Below are 25074 nucleotides of genomic sequence, written 5' to 3'. Positions count from 1 at the left end.
AATGGCGTGAACCCAGGAGGCAGAGCTTGCAGTGAGCCAAGATCGCGACAGAGCAAGACTTCGTCTCAAAAAAAAAAAAAAGAAAGAAAATTTAGAAACACAAGAAAAAATGTAAGTCACCATAGAGCCACCAGTCAAAAATAACTGCCATCAATATTTTGGGACCTTCCCTTTTAGTACCTTTTCTTATATGCATACTTTTTTTTTTTTTTTGAGACAGTGATCTCACTCTGTTGCCCAGGCTGGTATGTAGTAGCATGACTACAGCTCACTGCAGCCTTGACCTCCTGGGCTCAAGCGATGAGATCCTCCCACCTCAGCCTCCCAGGTAGCTGGGACTATAGGCGTGCCATTGTGTCCAGCAAATTTTTTTTTTCCAGCCCAGATGTCTTTTATTTATTTATTTATTTTAACACCTATTATGCCATGAATTCATAGGGAATAGTTTCCAGCAGCTCAGGCTCCTTCCCATTGGTTCTCACAAAGTGTGCTTCTCTGGGTGGAGCAGGCTGGCGCTTCAGTTGGACCCAGGTACCTTTCTCTTTGGCTTCTTTCTTTTTCTGATCATTTTCCTTCACGCGTTTCAGGAAGCTGTCTCGGCTCTTAGAGTGCTTAATGTGCTCAATACGCACATTAATTCTCTTGGCAAGAATCTTGCCCTTAACTTGTTTGTTTACATCAATGCCAACAGCATGCTGGGTAACATTGTAGACTCTTCCAGTTTTGCCATGGTAACACTTGTGGGGCATTCCTTTTTGAACAGTACCCATTCCCTTGATGTCTACACTATCACCTTTCTTATAGATTCACATATACTTGGCCAAAGGAACAACTCCATGTTTTCTAAAAGGCCCAGAGAACATATATCGGGTGCCTCTCCTCTTTCCCTTTGTGTTAGTCATTTTGGTGAATTACTGGAAGATGGCGGTTCCAGCCGAAAGGGCGCAAATTTTTAATTTTTTGGTACAGACAGGGTCTCATAGTGTTACCCAGACTGGTCTCGAACTCCTGGGCTCAAGTGATGGGATTACAAGCATGAGACACCACACCCACCCTTATGTATACTATCTATCTATCTATCTATTGTATTTATCTGTTTTTGAGACACGATCTCTCTGTTGCCCAAGCTGGAATACAGTGGTGCAATCATGGCTCACAGCAGCCTTAACCTGAGCTTTAGCAATCCTCCCTACTCAGCCTCCTGAGTAGCTGGGACTACAGGTGTATGCCACCACGCCCAGATACTTTTTTTTTTTTTGAGATGGAGTCTTGCTCTGTCACCCAGGTTAGAGTGCAGTGGCGCGATCTCGGCTCACTGCAAGCTCCATGTCCCAGGTTTACGCCATTCTCCTGCCTCAGCCTCCCGAGTAGCCCACCACCACGCCCAGCTAATTTTTTGTATTTTTAGTAGAGAAGGGGTTTCATTGTATTAGCCAGGATGGTCTCAATCTCCTGACCTCGTGATCTGCCCTCCTCAGCCTCCCAAATTGCTGGGATTACAGGCGTGGGCCACACGCCTGGCTGATAATTTTTTATTTTATTGTTTGTAGAGATGAGGTCTCCCTATGTTGTGGAGGCTAGTCTTGAACTCCTGGGCTCAAGCAGTCCTCCCACCTTGGCCTCACAGACTGCTAGGATTACAAGCGTGAGCCACTGCACCTGGCCTTATTTTTATTTATTTTATTTTTTATTTACTTTTTCAAGAGATAGGGTCTCACTCTGTTGACCAGGCTGGAGTGCAGCTGTGCAATTATAACTCACTGTAGCTTTGAACTCATGGGCTCTAGCAATCCTCCCACCTCATTCTCCCAAGTAGCTGGGATTATAAGCATAGGCCACTGCACCTAGCTTATTTGTGTACTTTTCAGTGTACATATATTAAGTCGTATGAAATTGCTGATTTTATAGGTTAAAAATGATCAAATATAAACAATTTCATATATCTCAACCTAATGCTTTTTGAAAATTTAGGCCATATTATTATAGGACTGACCTTTTTTGTTTTTTGAGAGGAGTCTTACTCCGTAGCCCAGGATGAGTACGGGTGGCCCAATCTCCACTCACTGCAACCTCTGCCTTCTGGATTCAAGAGATTCTGCTGCCTCAGCCTCTAGAGTAGCTGGGATTACAGGTGCCCGCCACCATGCCCAGTTAATTTTTTTTTTTGTATTTTTACTAGAGACATGTGGGACAGGCTGGTACTGAACTCCTGACCTCTGGTGATCCGCCTGGCTCGGTCTCCCAAAGTACTGGGATTACAGGCATGAGCCACCAGGCCTGGCCTAAAACTGACTTTTTTCATTTAACAATATGTTGTGAACATTTATCATCATTTTTAACAATGCTATCAAGCGGATATATCATAATTTAGTTCACCCTACTATTGGACATTGAGTTTGTTTCCCATTTTTCTCTTAAAAATGATACTTGGGCCAGGCACGGTGACTCATGCCTGTAATCCCAGCACTTTGGGAGGCCGAGGCGGGTGGATAATGAGGTCAGGAGTGTAAGACCAGCCTGACCAACATAGTGAAACCCCGTCTCTACTAAAAATATGAAAATTAGCCAGACGTGGTGGCGCACGCCTGTAATCCCAGCTGCTCAGGAGGCTGAGACAGGAGAATGGCTTGAACCTGGGAGGCAGAGGTTGCGGCAAGCAGAGATCAGGCCACTGCACTCCAGCCTGGGCAACAGGGCAAGACTGTATCTCAAATAATAATAATAATAATAACTTTTTTTTTTTTTTGAGATGGAGTCTCGCCCTGTCGCCCAGGCTGGAGTGCAGTGGCACGATCTTGGCTCGCTGCAGCCTCTGCCTCCCAGGTTCAAGCGATTCTCCTGCCCCAGCCTCCCGAGCAGCTGGGATTACAGGTGCCCACCATCACACCCAGCTAATTTTCATATGTTTCGTAGAGACGGGGTTTCTCCATCTTGGCCAGGCTGGTCTCGAACTCCTGACCTCAGGTGATCCGCCTGCCTCAGTCTCCCAAAGTGCTAGGATTACAGGTGTGAGCCACCGTGCCCAGTAGATTTATGAGGTATTTTCTATGTGATAGGCACATAGTAAGTACTTTTTAAGCATTATTGCATTTAACTTCTTAACAATAATACTTAGGCAATATTATTAGCCTCAAGTACAGTTGAAGAAACTATAGCTTAGATAAATTAGGGGCTGTGCAGTGGCTCATATCTATAATCCCAACACTTTGGGAGGCCAGAGTTGGAGGAATGCTTGGGGTCAGGAGTTCGAGATCAGCCTGGGCAACATAGTGAGACCTCATCCCTAAAAAAAAAATTAAAATTAAAAAAAAAAAAATCAGCTGATCTGGCACTAGCTTTGGAGTCTAGGAAAAGAAAAAAGAAAATAGCCAAGCATGGTGGCACCTGCCTGTGGTCCCAGCTACTTGAGAGACTGAGGTCGGAGGATCACTGGAGCCTGGGAGGTCTAGGTTGCAGTGAGCCATGATCGCACTATCACACTCCACCACTTTGTGACAGAGCAAGACCCTGTCTCAAAAAAGAAAAAAAAGGCCAGGCACAGTGGCTCACTTGTCAAGGAATGCCTTAACAACCATCCACCAGGTCTACTTTTACAATTTCAACCTTCTTCCCTCTGGCCCTTGTTTCTTGGGATGTCTGCACAGCAACCCCAATGCATAGGGGTAATGTAATCCCAGCACTTTGGGAGGCCAAGGGAGGAAGATCACTTGAGCCCAGGAGTTTGAGATCAGCCTGGGTAACATGGTGAGACCCCATCTCTATTAAAGGAAAAGAAAAGTTAGGTGATTTGCCCAACATCACAGCTTAAACTAGGTCTGTCTGATGCCACTGTCCTCTATTACATACCGCTTTCATAGCACTCTCAGGAAAGCACTGGAAATGACGTGAATAAGTAATATTAACATCTGTCCCAAGACCTCAGGGAAAGGCTGTCATAGCTACTTCTGATTATAGCCCTGGGACATTCAAGGAGAGACCCACTGATCTGGCCTCCCATGACCCTCTCCAACCCTATTCTCTTACCAGCTGCAACGAGCCTAATGACCCTGATCCAGCAAAGCCTCAGCTCACTCAGCCTTAACCCACTAATTCTCTCTCACCAGGGGAGGGAACCCTCAAGGCATAGAGGGTTTTCCAAGAAACAGGCTCTATGCCACCTACTAGCTGACACCCTTCTAAAACTGGTAAAGTCAGCCCGGTCCAACCCTCACTTGACAGACAGGGCAGAAGGGAAGATATAAGGAAGCAGGGGTATTGGGGGCACAGAAATTGCCAGGTTTGACTTGCCCCAAGATCCTCCAAAGCTGCTACTATAGGACAGGTCCTGAGCTGGCCAGCTAGCATTTGACTAACCTCAGTTTCCAAGACTTCCGGTGACTGGGAGCACTTTAGTGGGGAAGAAATTGAGAAATTGGGGCCAGGCACAGTGGCTCACGCCTATAATCCCAACACTTTGGGAGGCCGAGGCAGGCGGATCACTTGAGGCTAGGAGTTCGAGACCAGCCCGGCCAACATGGCGAAACCCCGTCTCTACTAAAAATACAAAAAATTAGCCGGGTGTGGTGGTGTGCACCTGTAGTCCCAGCTACTCGGGAAGCTGAGGCAGGAAAATTGCTTGAACCCAGGAGGCAGAGGTTTCAGTTAGCCGAGATCATGCCACTGCACTCCAGCCTGGGCAACAGAGCAAGACTCCGTCTCAAAAAAAAAAAAAAGAGAAAGAAAGAGAGAAGTCATAAGAGAGACTGCAAATAAGTTGTAGCCTTAGTTCCACCATAAATTCGCTGTATGACTCTAGGCAAGTCACCTACCCTTCCTCAGCTCAGCTGCCACAACAAAATGCCATAGATTCGGTGACTTAAACAACAGAAATTTATTTTCTCACAGTTCTGGAGGCTGGAGTCAGAGATCAGCCATGGCCAGGTTCTGGTGAGGGTGTGCTTCCTGGCTGGCAGATGGTCACCTTCTTGCTGTGTCTTTACATGGTGGAGAGACAGCAAGTTTTCTGGGATTTTTTGGTTTGTTTTTTTGTTTTTTTTGTTTTTTTTTTTTTTGAGACATAGTCTTCGTCTGACACCCAGGCTGAGTGCAGTGGCATGATCTTGGCCCACTGCAACCTCCACCTCCCGGGTTCAAGCAATTCTCCTATCTCAGCCTCCCGAGTAGCTGGGACTACAGGCGCCCGCCAACATGCCCAGCTAATTTTTTTGTATTTTTAGTAAAGACAGGGTTTCACCGTGTTAGCGAGGATGGTCTCGATCTCCTGACCTCATGATCTGCCCACCTCGGCCTCCCAAAGTGCTCGAATTATAGGTGTGAGCCACTGTGCCCGGCCCCCTCCCTTCCTTTTCTATAAAATGGAGCTAATATGTGCCAACCATTACACCGAGTGTTTTGTATACAATATGTCACTGAACCTTCACAACAGCCCCTTGACGAAGGTATGACTATAATTTCCATTTTACAGATGAAGAAATAGAGTCTCAGGCCAGGCATGGTGGCTCACACCTGTAATCCCAGCACTTTGGGAGGCTGAGGTGGGCAGATCACCTGAAGGTCAGGAGTTCAAGACCAGCCTGGCCAGTGAAACCCTGTCTCTACTAAAAATATAAAAATTAGCCGGGTGTGGTGGTGGGTGCCTGTAGTCCCAGCTACTCGGGAGGCTGAGGCAGGAGAATCACTTGAACCCAGGAGGCAGAGGTTGCAGTGAGCTGAGATCATACCACTGCACTCCAGCCTGGGCAACAGAGTAAGACCTTAGCTAAAAAAAAAAAAAAAAAAGAAAGAAAGAGAAGTAGAGTCTCTCAGAGAAGTGAAAAACTTGTCCAAGATGACCCAGCTAGTAAGTGTCAGGGTTAGAATTCAAACCCACATCTGCCCGGCCCTGTTGCTAGTGTTCTTTTCACAGATTGCCTACATTTCCATGATGGTCATTATCACAATACCAGCAAAGATGTGCAAAGTACCAGCTAAGTACCTAAGTACTTTTTAACTGCATTCTCTTATTTAATACTCACAACAACCCTCTAGAGTGGGTACTATTTTAGCCCCATTTTATTTATTTATTTATTTTTTTTTGGAGACAGAGTCTCGCTCTGTCGCCCAGGCTGGAGTGCAGTGGTGTGATCTCGGCTCACTGCAAGCTCCACCTCCCAGGTTCACGCCATTCTCCTGCCTTAGCCTCCCGAGTAGCTGGGACTACAGGCGCCCGCCACCATGCCCGGCTAATTTTTTGTATTTTTAGTAGAGACGGGGTTTCACCGTGTTAGCCAGGATGGTCTTGATCTCCTGACCTCGTGATCCGCCCACCTCAGCCTCCCAAAGTGCTGGGATTACAGGCGTGAGCCACCACACCCGGCCTTTTAGCTCCATTTTATCGCTTTGGGAACTGACGCCAGAGAGGTGAAGTGATTTGTCCGGTGTCACACAGCTAGGAAGGGGTATATTTGGGAAGCCAGCTGTGTGTGAGTCCGGAACCCAACTCCTTGCTCAAACACTATCTTGCCTCTCTTCCCTAGTGAGGTCAAGCAGGCATCTTTATCTCTGTTTGACAGATGAGAAAGCTGAGGCCCAGCAAGAGGTAGTGACGTGCCTAAGAACACACAGCAAGTCAGTAACTACACAGTGACTTAAGCTCAGGCTCCTGAGTCTCAAACCCAGGATAATTTCCTCCACTTATAATCTTGAGCATCAGAAAATGCCCCCGTGTCCACTGGACATTTGGAAACCCTACACCTAGCTCCCCTGAAAGTGTGGGGAACCCCCTCTGTACCAGGCCAGGCATACAGACCTAGGGGTCTTGGGGGAAAACATTGCAGGATACTGTTCGGGGAAAACAGCAGTTGAGCTGGTGACCCATGTGCCCCTAGCTTTGGGCACCTCCGTCTTGGTCTTCCTAAATCATGGACCCCAAGCTGGGAAGGGGAAAATTCCCGAGGAAGCTGCTCCAAGCCTGGTTCCCAGTGTCTAGCACAGCTCTCTGCTATGATTTCTGCTGAAAAACAAAAAGCTCGATCCTCTAGGCCTAAGTGCTAATTACCAATAATGACATAATAACCATTGCGGACCCAACAGCCAAACAGCCCCAACTAGAAATTCTGCAAAGCTCAGGCTCCGGAACAAAAGATTTGGGCACTCCAATTGAAACTGATGCCCTGGCAGAAAATATCAGAAGCAATCAGAAGCAAAAGAACCTCAGAGTTGACCCAGCCAAAGTATGATCTGACAAATGGAAAGGATGATGACCACTCACTTTTTCTCTCCTTCATACATTTATTGAGATTCTACTGTGTGCTCAAAATATTCCTAGATCTGGAGAGAATAAGCTTCATATAGTCATTAGTTTACACCCTAAATATTTACTGAGTACCTGCTATGCACCACGCACTGTTCTAGGTACGAGGGATATAATATTGAATAATACAGACAAAAATCACCATCACCAGAGAGCTTACATTCCAATGGGAAGAGAGACAATAAATAATAAAATACAGTATGTCAAAGAGTGATAAGTGCTATGGATAAAAATAAGCAGAGAGTGCTGAGGTTAGAGGACAGAAAGCCGTTACAAAGTAAGATAGTCAGGAGGCCTGGTGTGGTGGCTCACACCTGTAATCCCAGTACTTTGGGAGGCCAAGGTGGGAGGATCACCAGAGGTCAGGAGTTCAAGACCAGCCTGGCCAACATGGCAAAACCCCATCTCTACTAAAAATACAAAAATCAGATGGGCATGGTGGCATGTGCCTGTAATCCCAGCTACTCAGGAGGCTGAGACAGGAGAATCCCTTGAACCTGGGAGGCAGAGGTTGCAGTGAGCCAAGATCGCGCCACTGCACTCCAGCCTGGGCAACAGAGGAAGACTCCATCTCAAAATAATAATGATAATAATAATAATAATATAAAAATAGGCCAGGCGCAGTGGCTCACACCTGTAATCCCAGCACTTTGGGAGGCCGAGGCTCGCAGATCATGAGGTCAAGAGATCAAGACACCCTGGCCAACATGGTGAAACCCCATCTCTATTAAAAACACAAAAATTAGCTGGGCATGGTGGCGCACGCCTGTAGTCCCAGCTACTGGGGAGGCTGAGGAGGGAAAATTGTTTGAACCCAGAAGGCGGAGGTTGCAGTGAACTGAGATCGTGCCACTGCACTCCAGCCTGGCGACAAAGCAAGACTCTGTCTCAAAAAATAAATAAATAGCCGGGCATGGTGGCTCACGCCTGTAATCCCAGCACTTTGGCAGGCCAGGGCAGGCAGATCATGAGGTCAGGAGATCGAGACTATCCTGGCTAACACAGTGAAACCCCATCTCTACTAAAAATACAAAAAATTAGCCGGATGCGGTGGCGGGCGCCTGTAGTCCCAGCTACTCAGAAGGCTAAGGCAGGAGAATGGCATGAACCCAGGAGGCAGAGCTTGCAGTGAGTAGAGATCTTGCCACTGCACTCCAGCCTGGGCGACAGAGCGAGATTCTGTCTCTAAATAAATAAATAAATAAATAAAAAGATAGTCAGGAAAGGTCTTATTGAGAACGTGACATTTAAACAAAAAGTTTAAAGAGATGAGAGAACAAGCTACAAAAGTGTTTGGGGGTAGAGTATTCTGGGTCAAAGGACTAGCAAGTGCAAAGGTCCTGGGGTGGAAGCGTGCTTGATGGGCTTGCCTGGGATCATGCCTCTAGTCATTAATAGCTGAGGGGCCTGGTGGGAAAGGAATCAGACACAGACAGACTAATGTACTTAAACTCTCTTTAGCCTCAGGACAACCCAGGAGGTAACATTTTGCCCACTATTCTCACCATCTCACAAAGGCGTGAGACCAAGAGAAGAGAAGTAAATGATCCAGCCAGGTGCAGTGGCTCATGCCTGTAATCCCAGCACTTTGGGAGGCTGAGAGGGGTGGATCACTTGAGGTCAGGAGTTCAAGACCAGCCTCGCCAACATGGTGAAACCCCATCTCTACCAAAAATACAAAAATTAGCCTAGTATAGTGGTGCATGCTTGTATTCCCAGCTACTTGGGAGGCTGAGGTAGGAGGTTCACTTGAACCTGGGAGGCAGAGGTTGCAGTAACCCGAGGTCATGCCACTGCACTCCAGCCTGGGTGATAGAAGGAGACTCCATCTCAAAAAAAAAAAAAGAAGTAAATGATCCCACATCACACAGCTAGAATAGGCAGGTCTGTCTGACTCCTCCTTTCTGCTTCTAGTCGCTGGCCTATCTGTGGAAACTCTAAATATTTATTGAGTGAATGAATAACGCAATCAATCCTATACATTTCTCAAGTCCTTCCTTCTTAATGAACTCTTTTATGACTTCTTGTTATCTCTACCAATCATAGAATAACGATGACAACAACGACAATAATAATTCCAACATGTCTGTCAGCTATGGACTGAGTACTTCATACGAATTATTTAATTTAGCCCTTAAATAATCCTATGAGAAGATGCTAATATTTTTCCCATGTTACAGGGGGAAAAACTGAAGCTCAAGGTAAAACAACTTGCGAGAGGTCTCACAGCTGGTGAGGGATGAAGCTGGGATTTAAACCAAAGTCTCTCTGCTCACAAATCCCTACTTTTAATCCTGTAGCATTAGTAGAAACCTCTGACCTCAATCCATCCCCTTCCTTTTTTAAATCAGAAAATGAAGGCACAGGAAGGGTAGGTAATTTGCCCAAGATCTCACACCATAGAGAGCTAGAGGGGCTGGTGTTCCTTCCACTCTACCATTTTTGGGACTGTGAACCAGGTTTTCTCTTTTAGGCCTATTTCCCAGCCTCTGTGAAAGTCTTGAAGTCATCTAGCTCCTGAGGATGGTTCGAAGGAGTTCACGGTCCATCACTGTCCCCCCCAGCATAAGCCTGGATGGCATGGGGCCCTTCCTACTCTCTGCTTTTCCTGAATGCCTGCAGTGGCATCATCGGAGGCTGCAGAAGGGAACCTGTCTTGGGTGGGGCTAGCGTGTCCCAGGAAAGGGGGAAGAGGGTAGGGAAGCATAACAGATGCTGAGCCTCCTGCTTTAAAACTGGCTTATCAGGTGCGATTTGTTCAATAGAAACCATAGCAGATACTCCAAAGTCCCTAGATCAGGAAGGGGAAGGGCAGAAGAAGTTTTTAAGAGGCAGCAGCTATAACAGCTTCCTGCCACTGAGGACTCACTAGGTGCTTTCTGTACATTATTGCTGATCCTTACGGTAAAATCAGTGCCACTCTACAGTGGAGAAAACAGGCTCAGAGAGGTAAAGTGACAGCCAAGACCACTGCACCACATGCACCTATGGGACAGTGCACAGGGGTCTGGAGACCTGGGCTTCTACTGTATGACCTTGCACCAACAGACACTTGCTGTGATCTGAGGTCCCTGTGTCTGTTCCATAAGGGACTTGGTAGCTAGCGTCTGTTGCATGATCCAGAAGGCCGAGGGATCCAGCTCTACCCTGACCACCAGACCTCCAGAAATACTGAACATCACACTCTTTTCACAAGTACCAGAAAAAAAGGGCTTCCTTATCCACTCCCAGAGGGAAAAAAAAAAAAAAAATCTATTTTCTAAATATGTGTCCTGTTTCAAAGCTGCTGCTGGCTTTGGCCTCCAGCCAGGGCAGGGCCTCTAGTGCAGGGAGTGGGAGAGTGCCCAGGCCTCAAGACTGAGAATCCTGGGGCCCAAGGCCAAGGCAGGCAAGGGGCAGGAGGGGAGCCAGCTTGGCAGTGAGCCAGGACCCCTCTGAAGACTTGGGCTTGTTTCTTTTTTTTTTTTGAGATGGAGTTTCACTCTTGTTGCCCAGGCTGGAGTGCAATGGCACGATCTCAGCTCACAGCAACCTCTGCCTTCCAGGTTCAAGCGATTCTCCTGCCTCCCGGTAGCTGGGATTATAGGCATGTGCCACCATGCCCGGCCAATTTTGTATTTTTAGTAAAGACAGGGTTTCTCCATGTTGGTCAGGCTGGTCTCAAACTCCCGACCTCAGGTGATCCGCCCGCCTCGGCCTCCCAAAGTGCTGGAATTACAGGCGTGAGCCACCATGCCTGGCCAGGTTTGTTTCTTAATATTTTCCTTCCTTTCTTGGCTAGAACAGGCTGCCAGGAGATGTAAAGGGGAAGCAGTGGGCGGGGTCAAGAAGATTGAGGAGTCTAAATAATGATGGCTTAATTAGCTCCTGTTTATGGGTGCCCAATACTTACAGACACTGGGCCAGGCCATTTGTGGAGATTATCTCATTGAAGCCTCCGCCCTTCTCTGGGAGGAAAGCCTGCTGTTCCCACTTTACTGAGGTGGAAACTGAGGTAGACAGGGCAAGTGAGTGACTAGAGGCCACATGGCTTTTCAATGGCAGGGCTGGCAGGGCAGCCAGGTTATTGACTCCTGAGAGAGGCAGCCACTTGAATGGGCTGGGGTTGGGGAGAGGAGGGGAGAAGGTGGGAACTCAAGGGGAGGAGCAGCATGGGAAGGCCCTGGCAGTCCCTCTGAGCAGAACAGGCAGTTGTGAGGGTACAGGAAGGAGAGGGGAGCCAGTTACATCCCCAAAGCCCTGCCTGACGTGGGCCTTATTTCCCTGACCAGCCTCATCCCCTGTCACTGCCTGCCTCTCCCTTTGTGCTCCAGCCACACCAACGACAGTGCTCATCTATCCTGAGCACAGTATGCAGGCTTGAGCCTTTGCACATGCCATTCCCTATACCTAGAAAGTTGTTCCCACCATTGCCTACTTAGAGAGCTCTTACTCATCCTTCAAAGCCCAGCCTAGCTCTTTTCCCCTTGATGCGCCTGAGTTAACCACCTGCTCCCCTGGGCTCACTCTCACATGGCAGTTCGTCCTTAAGGAGCAGGAACACTGCATGAGTCACATTTGTGCCCCCAGCACCTAGCCCATCAGTTCTCAATAAATGTTTACTGTCTTTAGTTGTATTTTATTTATCACTGAATCTTCAAGGCAAGCAAAACAGGTTTTCTTATTCTCACTCTCAAGGCAAGGAAAAGGAGGGCAAGAGAGAGGGAGTGATAGGAGTATCTTCTTTCTTTTGTTTCTTTTTTCTTTTCCTTCCTTTCTTTCCTTCTTTTCCTTCCCTTCCTTCCCTTCCTTCCTTCCTTCCTTCCTTCCTTCCTTCCTTCCGATCTTCCTACCTACAGGGGTTTCACTTTGTCAACCAGGCTGGAGTATAAAGGTGCAATCACAGCTCACTGCAGCCTCGACCTCCTGGGCTCAAGGGATCCTCCCACCTCAGCCTCTTGTGTAGTTGAAATGACAGGCACATGCACAATGCCCAGCTGATTTTTGTACTTTTTGTAGAGATGGGGTTGCTCCATGTTCCCTAGGCTTGTCTTGAACTCCTGGGCACAAGTGATCCTCCTGCCTCAGCCTCACCAAAGTGTTGGGATTATAGGTGTGAGCCACCAGGCCTGGCGATTCCTGAGGTTGCACAGACACTCAGTAACACTGGTAGGTCTAGAACCCAGGGCTTTTCTGCACCACACAGCTCCTGCCTGGCTCCCACCCCAAAGAGGTCTCATCCCTCCCAGACCTACCAGGGTCACCACAAGGGACCCCCAAGATAGGAGTGGGTGCCCTGGGCCCTGGTGGCCACAGGCCTTGCCCCAGTGTTCAGCTCAGACATAGCTGCTGCCTAAGCTGAGGGGAAAGGTAGTGAGAGAAGCTGAATAGCTTTTACCCTCAACCCAGCTGTGCCTCCTCCTCCCAGATATGTCCCTCAGGCAGAGACTCCAGTGGGCCCCACTGGCCCCAGGCCCCAAGATCTTCCTCTGGCCCTCTCCTCTCCTCCCTGGCCACTGCAGTTCATTATCACGCCCTGCTGGCTTTGCCTCCTAAACAGACTTCACATGGCCCACTGCTCCCCATTCCATGGCACAGTCCCCAGCCCAAGATCTCGGCATCTCTCACCTGGACAATTCCCCCTGCCCCTGTCCCTGCCCCTCCCTACTTACTATCCAGTGACTCCCCATTGCCATAGGTCAAGTCCTCCTCACTGTCATGAGCCTATCTCTTCAGCTGCATTTCCCCAAGTGCAGGTCATGGCTGTGTACCTTGGCACATGCAGTTCCTTCCACTAGGAATGACTTTTTTCCTGCCCTCTACATAAGAACACCTATTCAATAAAGGTGGTGTTGGTGGTTTCTGTATCCTTCTTCCCAACTAGACTCCGAACTCCTGGTGGGGAAGGTGGGGAAGGACTACACAGATTCATCTTTGGGCCCCATGCCCGGCACGGGGCCTGACATAGAGGAAAAGCAGATGACTTAGGAAACGGAGGTACATTCTTACTTCCATGAGGCCACCTCCCTCCCTTCACAGGCCTTCAGGAGTCTGTCAGACCTGTCCCCAGAAGTTCTCTCCCAGACCTGGTCTCTCCTGTCCCAAGAGGAATCTTTATAATCCCCAAATCATATTCATAATTATAATAACGACAACCATTGCTACTATTTGTTGAATGCTCACCATAGGCCTCATTATTTAATCCTCACAAGAAGCCTAAGAGGTAGGTAGGTTCTTTTATTTTCTCCATTTTACAGGTAAGAAAACTGAGGCTCCAAGAGGTTAGATATCTTGCCTAAGGTCACACAACTAGTAAACAATAGATGCAAGATTCAAAGCCAGGCCTGTCTGACTCTCAAGCAGCAAGCTGTCCAGCCTTCTCCTGTTTTCTATTATCTTTTCTCTTTAAAACTCTTACAGCAGCAGGCCTGGGTGGGGGTGCAGTGTGTGTGTGTGAATTTATTCATCCGACGAACACGCCAGTAGCTCCCACCAGCCCTGTACTGGTCACTGGCGATAGACAAAGAGAATTTAGATGTGCACTCTACCTCCTTGAGAGAGAGAGGAGAGTTTCACACTAAGAATTTGGGCTTTAGGGCCAGGCTCGGTGGCTCACGCCTGTAATCCCAGCACTTTGGGAGGCCGAGGCAGGTTGATCACCCGAGGTCAGGAGTTCCAGACCAGCCTGACAAATATGGTGAAACCCCCATCTACTAAAAATACAAAAATTAGCCAGGCATGGTGGCGCATGCTTGTAGTCCCAGCTACTGGGGAGGTTGAGACAGGAGAATTGCTTGAACCCAGGAGGTGGAGGTTGCAGTGAGCTGAGATTGCACCACTGCACTCCAGCCTGGGGGACAGAGTGAGACTCCATCAAAAAAAAAAAAAAAAAAAAAAAAAGAATTTGGGCCCTGGAGTGAGCAGGCTTGGTTCTGAGCCCCAGCTGTACCCCTAAAGAACTGTGGGATAATGGGTGACTCATTTGGCTTACCCAGTGCCATGAAGCGGGGATAATAATGCCTGCTTCAGCGGGTCTCCTAGGTCACTAGGAGGAATGCATGAGATAATGTGTCTGAAATAGCACAAAACCAGCCCAGCCTATAAGAAATAGCCAATAAATGGCAATAATACACATGATGACTAGCGAGTCCCAGGCTCCCTGGGCCACGGTGGGATGTAATTCTCCAGGGCCCTCCCTAGAGTCGCCTCAGCCAGAGCCAAATAGGAATATGGATAATAATGCCTAATCCACCTATTTTCTAATTAAATAATTATTCAAGGGAGGTGTCTTTTCATAACCCTACTTTACAGGTAAGGCAACCGAGGCAGAGAAGGGGTTACAGAACCAAGTCACACAGCGAGAGTGGCTGAGCTGGAACCTCCACTCAGCAACTCCCACACCAGGCAGAGCCCAGCCCTTGTCCCAGGGTCCTGGCCAGCCTGCTGGGAAGTTCAGGGGCTCCTGTTATTCCAGTCCCAGCTGAGTGAGAAGTTAAAAGTAGGAGAAATGAGCCAGAAAGAGGAACACATAGTCCCCTCCCAGAATCCCAGGATGAGCCCAGGGCTGGGAAGTTACCAAATGGGGCCCTGTGCTACGCTCTTATCAACTCCTTCCCACACCTATGTGGGGAAAGTGTTATGCTATGTACATCACAGATGAGGTCTCCAAGACTCAGAAGAGCATGCCTTGTCCAGGGTCACAACTGGATAAGGAAAAGTGGCAGTACTAGAAGGGCAGAGTCCCTCCTCATCCCTCCCATTTCTGCCCCAGATCTTCCCAGCTGCCTCTCTTCTGATGAAAACTAGAGGCTCTGTCACTCCCTCTCCAGGAAGTCCAGTTGCCAGGCCCCTCTCTGTGCTAATTGATACATGCTTGGTTCTTGGCCCCTTACTAAGTTCAGAAGACCCAGAGCTCACTTTACCAGAGCCCTGATCCCCAAGAAAGTCATAGTCTATTGAGGAAATAGATAGGGAATTTACATCACTATCTATAGATAGAAAATAGAGAATTCACGTCACTATCTATACATAGAAGATAGATAGGGAATTCACATCACTGAGCCCCTATCATGCTGGGCCCTTTTGTCCATTCGCCATTTAATCCAATACAAAGCACATTGATAGGCACACCGTAAACCATCAATAAATATGTTCATTCCTTTGGAAACATTCAATGAGCACCTACTATGTGCTACTATACTCTAGGTTCTGGAGATACAGCAGTGAACAGATGAACAAGAAATCCCTGCCCTTGTGGGGCTTACACAAATGAAAGAACAAATACACTTGTGTCCCGTAAGTATTCATATTCTTATTTTGCAGACGTGAAACTGAGATGCAAAGAATCACCCACCTGTAAGTGACAGAAAAAGGATTCTATTCCAGCCCAGTCTGCCCCAAAGACCTTTGCATTGTATCATGTGACCAAAAAAAAATCAGCACCCAGTATGTTTAATTGGTAGGCCCTGCTTGTGGTAGGATCCTAACTTCACAGAGTGCCCTCTCAGCATTTCTGCCCCTACCCCCGAGCCTCTCTTTACACCTCCCAGTGGCCTCAGAGCCACAGGACATGCATTAAAATCAGCTCACGTGGCAGTCGTTAAGTCAAACCATTACTCACCCAGAAGCAGCCATCGGGATCACGCAGCCAGTCCGGGAGAGGCCGTGGAGCCATCACCGCAGTGGCACATGGAAGCAAAGGACAGCAGTGAGACACACAGCACAGCCAAAGAAAAAGTCCTCTGGGGCCCCTTCTTCAGCTAGGGCCTGGGCCAGGAGGGAACCCCGCCCTCCCTCTGCCTCTGGGGTCTTGCTGGGGCAGACACCCTAGTCAGCAATAATCTGATAATCCACCCTCAGCTCATCAGGCCTCCAGGGCCCAGCCCACTAGAAGCAGCAGTGCCCCTGTGAACAAACATTAACTGAGCACCTGCTGTGTGCCAGGGGTTGGGGATACGGCCTGAAGAAGACAGACATGGCCCCTGTCCTTATGGAGCCTACAGTGCAGTGAGGAGACAATCATGTAAGTAACTACTGAATTACAACTGTGATGACTGCGTCAAGGAGGAGACTTTAAGAACCTAAGCCGGCTGGGCATGGTGCCTCACACCTATAATCCCAGCACTTTGGGAGGCTGAGGTGGGAGGTGTGCTTCAGCTCAGGAGTTCAAGACCAGCCTAGACAACATGGGGAAACCCCATCTCTATAAAAAAATACAAAAATTAGCTGGGTGTGGTGGCACACTGCTGTAGTCCCAGCTACTCAGAAGGCCTAGGTAGGAGGCTCCCTTGAGCCCAGGGGTCCAGGCTGCGGTGAGCCATGATCACCCCATTGTACTCTAGCCTGGGCAATAGAGTGAGACCCTGTCTCAGAATAAAAGAACCTGACACTTGCAATCCCAGCACTTTGGGAGGCTGAGGCAGGCAAATCACTTGAAGTCAGGAGTTTGAGACCAGCCTGGTCAACATGGTGAAACCCCATCTCCAAAAATACAAAATTAGCCAGGCATGGTGGCAGGTGCCTATAATCGCAGCTACTCAGGAGGCTAAGGCACAAGAATTGCTTGAACCTGGGAGGCAGAGGTTTCAGTGACCCAAGATCGCACCACTACACTCCAGCCTGGACAACAGAGTAAGATGCTGTCTCAAAAAAGAAAGAAAGAAAGAAAGAGAGAAAGAGAGAAAGAGAGAAAGAGAGAGAGAGAGAGAGGGAGGGAGGGAGGGAGAGAGGGAGGGAGGAAGGACAGACAAGCAAAAGAAAGAAAGAAAAAAAAGAACCTGGGAAAATCCTGACTTCACTATTTATGGCTCTACCTTTTGTCACATTGGGGCCATTTTGTTTTGTTTTGTTTTGTTTTGTTTGTTTGTTTGTTTGTTTCAGACGGAGTTTCCCTCTTGCCCAGGCTGGAGTGCAATGGTGCGATCTCGGCTCACTGCAACCTCCGCCTCCTTGGTTCAAGCGATTCTCCTGTCTCAGCTTTCCAAGTAGCTGGGATTATAGGTGCATGCCACCAGGCCTGGCTAATTTTTGTATTTTTAGTAGAGATGGGGTTTCATCATATTAGTCAGGCTGGTCTCAAACTCCTGACCTCAGGTGATCTGCCCCCCTCAGCCTCCCAAAGTGCTGGGATTATAGGCTTGAGCCACTGTGCCCAGCCTCATTTTTACTTGTCTATGCCTCATTTATTCATCTGCAAACTGGAGATAGTATCAGTATTCACCTCACAGGGTTGATGTGAGGATTAACATGGGTTAATACATGTAATACGTCTGGAAGGATGCTTGGCACACAGTAAACTGTTCAGAAGCGTTTGCTATTGTCATTACAGGGGCTGTTGGCGTGGATTTCAGAGGGACCCAGCATGGTGACCTACCTGACAAAGTTGCTGTAGGGGGTTAATGAGACAGTGAGAGGTGAAGTTGAGTACAATGCCGGGTACCGGCAACTGCGCAATAAACGGTGGTGGTGTTCTTTTTTTTTTTTTTTTTTTTTTGAGACAGAGTCTCGTTCTTATTGCCCAGGCTGGAGTGCAGTGGCACAATCTTGGCTCACTGCAACCTCCGCCTCCTAGGTTCAAGCGATTCTCCTGCCTCAGTATCCCGAGTAGCTGGGATTATAGGCTCCTGCCACCTCATCCGGCTAATTTTTTGTATTTTTAGTAGAGACGTGGTTTCACCATGTTAGCCAGGCTGGTGTCAAACTCCTGACCTCAGGTGATCCGCCCACCCTCACCTCCCAAAATGCTGGGATTACAGGCGTGAGCCACTGCACCCGGCCGGTGGTGTTATTCTTAGGGCTTCTCTCCAGCATAACCCCTGGATAAAGCATCTCAACAGAGGAGCTGTCAGAAATGCTCCCAGCATCACAAACACAAACCCAGAACTGCAGCTTTGGACTGAAAAATGACCAGCAATCACATTCTCACCTGATTTTACAAATGCCTCATCTCCTTTAACCTTCACAACAACCCAGCAAGTGGACAAAGGAGAAACTGTTACTACTCCCACTTTAAAGATGAGGACAGTGAGGTGAAGGGACTCTCCTGTGTCCTCAGGGATGCCACTTCACACCTCCAAGCCTAGTTAAGTGGCCAACCCAGGATTCTAGCTCACATCTGCCTGGATTTTGTTCTCTGGGTTTTCCCTTGATTTGTCTCCCTTCAGTCTCTGGGGTACTGGCTGCACAGCCCCAGACAAGCCTTTGAACCTCTCCAACCTCAGTCTGTTCATCTGAAATATCTGTCAAACAGCTGGCACAGGATCCAAGCTGTTCCTGACCCAAACTCTTCCTTCACAGACTCAGTCGCTGTCACTCCAAGCCCTCCTCTAACCCTTTATCTTATTACTGACCTCGGCCACGAACCCGGCAGTTAAGGAGTGTCTACACTCATTTAAGTCCATGCTTTACAGATGGGGAAACTGAGGTCCAAAGTTGGCCACATACCCAAGGTTGCCTTTTAGTGCCCGGTCTGGCACCTGGGCAGTAGCTGGGTGGGGCTGCCCCTCTGGGGATACCCCTAGTGGGCCCTGGCTGACCTGGAGGTTGCTCCCTCTGCCCCTTTCTCTCTATGCTGGGCCCAGGGGCCACCCAACAAAGGCAGCACAGCTTGTTCCTCGGCTCCCCAGCCTTAACATCCCAGAGCTCAGAGCTTGCTCCAGTAGGGGTCAAACAGTTCCATAGGTAAGGGCTGAGCAATATGGGCACCTCAGTACCCATGGGGTGGAGGCTGCCACTCTTAGTTAAGTCTGGGCTTTGGAGTTGAACCTAAGTTCAAATCCCAGCTCGGCCACTTCCCAGCATTGTGACTTTGGTCAAGTCTGTTCAGCTCCCTAAACTCCTGCAAAACAGGGATAATATTTCCCTCATGAGGTTGTAAGGATTGAATGAGTTAATGCAGCATATTAAACGCTTAGGACAGAATGCTGTACATAGTAAGTGCTTAACAGGCAGTGACTGTAATTATGATTAGAGAACAGAGGCCAGGAACAGGACTTGTGGGCCCATGATACTGTGCCTTCATCTTGCTCCATCCTATCCCCTCACGTGGGGTGAGGGTAGGGGGTAGACTAAGTCCCAAACCAGGTCCTGAGGCTATAGTAATAGGTGCTGGAAGACCCATAGAGACTTTAGACTTATCTCCCATACTCATTTCACAGAAAGGGAAACTGAAACCCAGGGAGAAAAGTGACTAGCCCGCAGACTATAAAGGAGTGGAATCCCACCCTCCTTTAATAAATATCAGAATCAGCCAGGCACGGTGGTTCATGCCTGTAATCCCAGCATTTTGGGAAACCAAGGTGGGCAGATCACCTGAGGTCAGGTGTTCAAGACCACCCTGGCCAACATGGTGAAAACCTATCTCTACTAAACATAAAAAAATTAGCCGGGCATGGTGACAGGCGCCTGTAATCCCAGTTACTTGGGAGGCTGAGGCAACAGAATCGCTTGAACCCAGGAGGTGGAGGTTGCAGAGAGCAGAGATTGTGCCACTGCACTCCAGCCTGGGCAACAGAGTGAGACTCTGTCTCAAAAAAATTAAATTAAATTAAATTAAAATTAAATATCAAAATCTTAGGCCCTGGGAAAATTCTGAACTCCCCTATCCCCAGGAGCTGTCGTACAGACCCATTCTGCAAACCCCTAACAAATCTCAGGCCACCATAACTCTACGGTGAGCCCTCTGTGAGTATCCTGCTCAGCTCTGTGGCTGGCATACCTGTTTATGGTGCACAGTACGTGCTCAGGAAAGGCTTAGAGAATAACCAAATGAAATTCGGGTTGGTTCCACACCTCTGCTCAGGCTTCCTCTCCAGAAGTCTCTCCTTGCATCTCCCCTCCTCACTCCCACCCCAGCCTCGGTCTCACCCTGCAGCCTAGGTTCCACCAGCTGGGCTCAGCTTCAGCCAACAGAGGTCTGGACCTCCACAGGGCCTGCACAGCGTCAGCATCTTCCTAGCTAGATGGATGTTCCTGCCCAGCACGGCCAGCCAGGCTCCTGGCCATGGTCCATTCTGCAGAGAGGGTGCTGGCCCTGCCCTACCATGTCTCCACCCACACTGGTCTGGGGAGTAAGGCAGCCTGGGTGGGAACTTCTGTTGGCACCTGGGGCCTACAGGAGGGAGGCCAGCCCTGGTCTAGGAGGTGGATGGATGGGCCAATCAGGAGACAGCCGGGTGTGGGGCCTCCTGGCCTTAATGAGTACCACCCACACACCCAGGCACTCCACCCATGCCCCATGTTGCTGGGACCTGGCAGGTGGTGCCTGGCTCTCCTGTACATACACCGGAAACCTCAGGGCTTCCCCACTCCATTCCCTTCTTAAAACACTCTACTGGCCTGCTATCAGACCAGCTACCATTCTGGTCTGCATACACATTGCTTTATTTGATGCTGCGTATGCCTGCAAGGTCCAGATTATTGACAAAGGACAAGCCTGGGACTCAGAGAGGTGAAGTGACTCATGCAGGGTCACACAGCAGGAAAGTGGAAGGGTGAGGATTCAACCCAGTTCTGCTGTGTGCAGAGCCTACCAGGCACTGGATGTCCCCTTTCCTCCCTCCCTCTACTCCTTTCAGCTTCTGGCTCCCTTTCTTCTCAAACCTCCTACCTCCTTGCTCAAAGTTTCTCCGTGCTTAGAATTAATAATTCCCGGCCAGATGCGGTGGCTCATGAGGTCAGGAGATGGAGACCATCCTGGCTAACACAATGAAACCCCATCTCTACTAAAAATACAAAAAATTAGCTGGGTGTGGTGGCGGGTGCCTGTAGTCCCAGCTACTCAGGAGGCTGAGACAGGAGAATGGCTTGAACAGGAGAGGTGGAGCTTGCAGTGAGCCGAGATCAGGACACTGCACTCTAGCCCGGGCGACAGAGCAAGACTCCGTCTCAAAAGAAAAAAAAAGAATTCATAATTCCCACCTCACACCTGCTTTAACGCCTTATATACAGTTATTTCTGAAGTGTCTGTCTGACACTCAGGAGAGAATTCAAGGCAGGGAGTGACCCCAGTGGGTGCTCCTTAGACTTGTGGGTCTGTCATTCTATATCCCCACCCCCCTCCCCAACATGCGGAAGTCCCTTGGGCCTCCTCCTGCTGGTCTCTTCCCCACCCAGCCTCCTACCAACACCATCCTCCCGGCCTGGAACTGGGTGGAGGTAGGTCGCTTGCTGAAGCTCCGGGGCGCGTGCCAGTGCTCTGGCCCCTCCCCAACCCCTCCCACTCCCCTTCAATAGCTGAGGACCTGACCCTGACGAGACACTAGGCTGCTCTCACAGGGACTCCCAGCTGCCTTAAGCCCAGCCCCAACCAGGCTCTGTCCAAGCCTCCTCCTTCTGGAGGAAAGGGCTCCAGAGGCGGAGAGGAGGTCGTCCGTTCCCGAACCCAGGAGCTATGGGTCCTGGCTCACAGGGACTCCCAGCTGCCTTAAGCCCAGCCCCAACCAGGCTCTGTCCAAGCCTCCTCCTTCTGGAGGAAAGGGCTCCAGAGGCGGAGAGGAGGTCGTCCGTTCCCGAACCCGGGAGCTATGGGTCCTGGAATCACCCTCCCCAACCCTCCTCTCCCCTCCCCACTTCTGGAGCGAGCTCGGGCTCGGGTTGGTCTGGACAGGTCCCTGCCTCCAACTAGCTGGAGAGGAGGGGTCCTGTCCCACCCTGAAGAGGTGGGGCCTGCCAGGAAGTATAGGTGAGGGCGAGACAATTCTTGAGGAAAGACAGAGGACAGAGACAGGAAGAGACAGCCAAACAGAGACGACAGATGAGAGATACAGGGAACCCAGGGATGAGAGCGAACCGGAGCCTGAACCGGACAGAGAGACCCGGGAGACCCAGACAGAGGGAAGTGCCCTAGACCAAGCCTGGCAGGGAGGGTGTGGGGCTGGCGCGGCGGCCGGGGGGGCCACCCTGGCGGGCACAGCCGGCGCCCCAGCTCGCGGGTCCCTGGGTCCGGAAACTCAAAGTCAGTTACGTAAGGGTCGGAGCGGGGCGCGGGGCTCCAGGCCCTGCCGCCCCCTCCCGCTGCGCGCCGCCCGCCCGCTCCAGCGCTGCTGCGGGCCCGGCAGAAGCATGCAGGGCCGGGCAAGGCGGGGCTGGGGGGCGGTCGGGGACTGCGCCGCCCTGCAGGGACTCGCCCGGGGACACCGAACCCAGGACCCCCGCCCCAGACAACCAGGACCGGCCGGACCCGGACGTGTCTAGCTCCGGATCCAAGCTCCCGGACCCCCTCTCCAGACTCCCACGCCCCTCCCTGCACTCCGAACTTTAAGACGCCCAGACTCCTTTGGACCCCAAGTTCGGATTCTGAAATCCGGGACCCCTGGACCCCTCAATCCCGGACCCTTCGACCCTGGTCTCGCCTCTCCCGGGACGGTCCGAGCCCTTTGGGGTGGGTTCTTGTGTCCCTCACCCTTTCCCTCCCGGGGACCGAGGGTCGTCCCCCAGGTGGTCCAGGCTCACCTGGGCTGGGTGCGGCGGGGACTGGGCCGGACCGCGTTCTGGCTCCGCGCCGCTCTCGCCCTTTAAGAGGTTCCTGCCACTTTGCCCCGCCGGGGCCTCCACCTGCACTGACAGGGCAACTCCATCGTGAGGCCCCGCCCCACCCGCTAGGCCCTCTGATTGGCGCAGGCAACTGCCGATCAGCGGGGCGGGGAGAAGGAGGCCGGGGCAGAGGAGTGCGAGAGTCGCAGCTGGGAAGGGGTGGGGGCTGCAGGTGTGGCCTGGTCCGGCGGGGACACTGAGCCGGGGGCTGCTTTGATAGACCCCAGAGGTCAGGGGAGGGAAGGGCAGGGACTTCCTGGATTGACTGGTGTGACGTCATATGACAAAAGTGTGAAGCAATTTGACACGTGGTACTGCCCCTAAGGGTACTAGGTAGAGGGGTTGGTCAGAGGGGATCTAGGGAAGTGACCCTGAGGAGACTCACCTGGATCACCTGTCCTACCACTTCGTCAGGCTTGACCTTGAACAAGGCACTTCTCTGGGTCTGAATTTCCTCAACCATAAATATTACAATGTTTTCCTGAGAATTAGCGATGTAAGTTAAATGTCAAGCATAGGTCTGGTACACTGGTACACAGTAGGCGTTCCGTAAATGCGAGTTCTGGATCCTGTCATGCCCGCCTTGCCACTCTTCTCAGTGACTTTTCCCCTCCTGATGTTCCATTCCATCAACACTGGCAGGGGCTTCCATGGTCACTGGCCGAAGACTCATTCCCTCCCTCCCATTTCAGGCCTGGGCTGGCTTACATATGCCCATGTCAGGAAGCTCACCACCCCGCAGAGTGGCCTCTTTCATTTTAAAACCAACCCTGACACTTCAAAAGCTCTTCATCACAGAATCATAGGATCATAGAATATTCCAGGCCAGAGCACCATGGAAAACTAATCCTTTCTTTGGACAAATATGGCAAACTGAGGCTCGCTGAGGACAAAGCTGCCTTCCTCTGAGTGTAGTGATCTTCCTACTAAAGTGATCTTCCTACTAACTCGACTTCCCGTGTTCCAATCCCCAATGCTGCCACTTCCTGAGTTACTCTGGGTGAGTTACTAACTCTCTCCAAGCCAGTTTCGTCCTCTGCAAAGTGGGGTTAATAAAAGTATTTTCCTCAAGGGTTGTGGCAAGAATTGAATGAAAGAATCCATGTCAAGTGCTAAGAAAAGTGCCAGTCCCAGAGTAAGCATCCAATAAGTGGTAGCATTTATTATAATTACTGATGTTATTGTTATATTGATATATAACTGAATTAAAAGTCATACATTGACTGACTCTCCTCCCGCTCCAAATTCACTGAGGCCTTCTCTGAGTCAGGTCCTGTTTGAGGCTTCAGGGCCCTGGTTCCTGCCTTCAAGGAGCCCATAGTCTAGCAGAGGAGGGTCAGACTGAGCCCTTAGACCTGGGAGATGTTTTCTGATAGAGGGAGGTGGGCTCCAAGGGACTAGAGAAGCGTTGGATCCTTTGGCCAGAAATCAGGACACTTGAGACCCTTTCAGTCCCTATCCCTGTGAATCCTCTGGGGAAGCCTGGCACACATATAACCAGGCTCCCAAGCACATTGATGTACCTTGCACTTACCTATATCACACCTGCCCACCAGACAGTATGGCCCAGGGGTTATGAGATAGGGATTTGGAGGCAGGTGAGTCTGGGTTTTGGGCCTTGGGACAAGCCACCCATCCCCCACCCCCGGGTAAAATGAGATTAATAATAGTGCTAACTTTATATAGAGCTGTTGTGATGATTAAATGAGAGTATGTGAAAATGTATTTCAAATAGCAATGACTCTAGCAGCATTTTTTAATTGCTCTCACACGTACTCATGCACCCAGGAGAGTGCAGGCTGTCAAATCTTTAATTTGGCCTCTGCAAACAGTGGCTCCTCCCCCAATCCCATCCCCACCCCTGACTCAATCACAGGGCTAGGGAAAGGAAAACCCCAGCAGTCAGGTGGATGGGGTGATTCTAAAGAGCTGCTATGGGCCCTGCCCCCTCCCTGCTGGGGCAGCCACGTGGCTCTAGCTCTGTTGGGCTGAGCTGCCTGTGGGTGACTCAGCAGTGCCAGTGCCTGCCCCAGCCTGATAAAAGAGTGTGTGTGTGTGTGTGTGTGTGTGTATGTGTGTGTGTTTGGGGTGTCCAGGGAGGGCTCTGTGTTTCTGAATTTGTGCATGGGGAGTACATTTGGGAATATGCTTGTGATCCTGTATCTCTTGTTTCTATGCATTTGTATATGTGTATGTGTAGGGGGGTGTGTTTTGGTGCTTGTGAGGGTGTGCCCACGTTTGTGAGTTTATATAGAGGGTATGAATCTGTGTCT

The 25074-nt window shown here is 50.0% G+C and overlaps 1 protein-coding gene and 1 pseudogene across 7 annotated transcripts in view; both read right to left on the bottom strand.

Annotated features, from left to right (window-relative positions):
* EPB41 (erythrocyte membrane protein band 4.1) overlaps positions 1-23102 on the bottom strand; it is a 230613-nt gene extending 207511 nt beyond the window's left edge. The window contains exon 1 of one of the 6 annotated variants that reach the window (XM_031666271.1): positions 22721-23102. In XM_031666271.1, coding sequence (XP_031522131.1) covers positions 22721-23081 — 361 coding nt within the window. In that variant the 5' untranslated portion in view covers positions 23082-23102. Of the gene's footprint in view, positions 1-15890; positions 16434-22720 lie in introns of those variants that run through there. The other 5 variants (XM_031666212.1, XM_031666285.1, XM_031666286.1 and 2 more) reach the window with 5 other exon arrangements.
* On the bottom strand, positions 382-990 carry LOC103883004 (annotated as a pseudogene). The gene has a single exon (XR_001902734.3). The product of XR_001902734.3 is annotated as a 60S ribosomal protein L21 pseudogene (transcript).
* Positions 23103-25074: the final 1972 nt, after the last annotated feature.

Source organism: Papio anubis, chromosome 1 (assembly GCF_008728515.1).
Source record: "Papio anubis isolate 15944 chromosome 1, Panubis1.0, whole genome shotgun sequence".
NCBI lineage: Eukaryota > Metazoa > Chordata > Mammalia > Primates > Cercopithecidae > Papio > Papio anubis.
The sequence above is the reverse complement of the archived record's forward strand: the minus strand, read 5'-3'. Positions and strand labels throughout refer to the sequence as shown.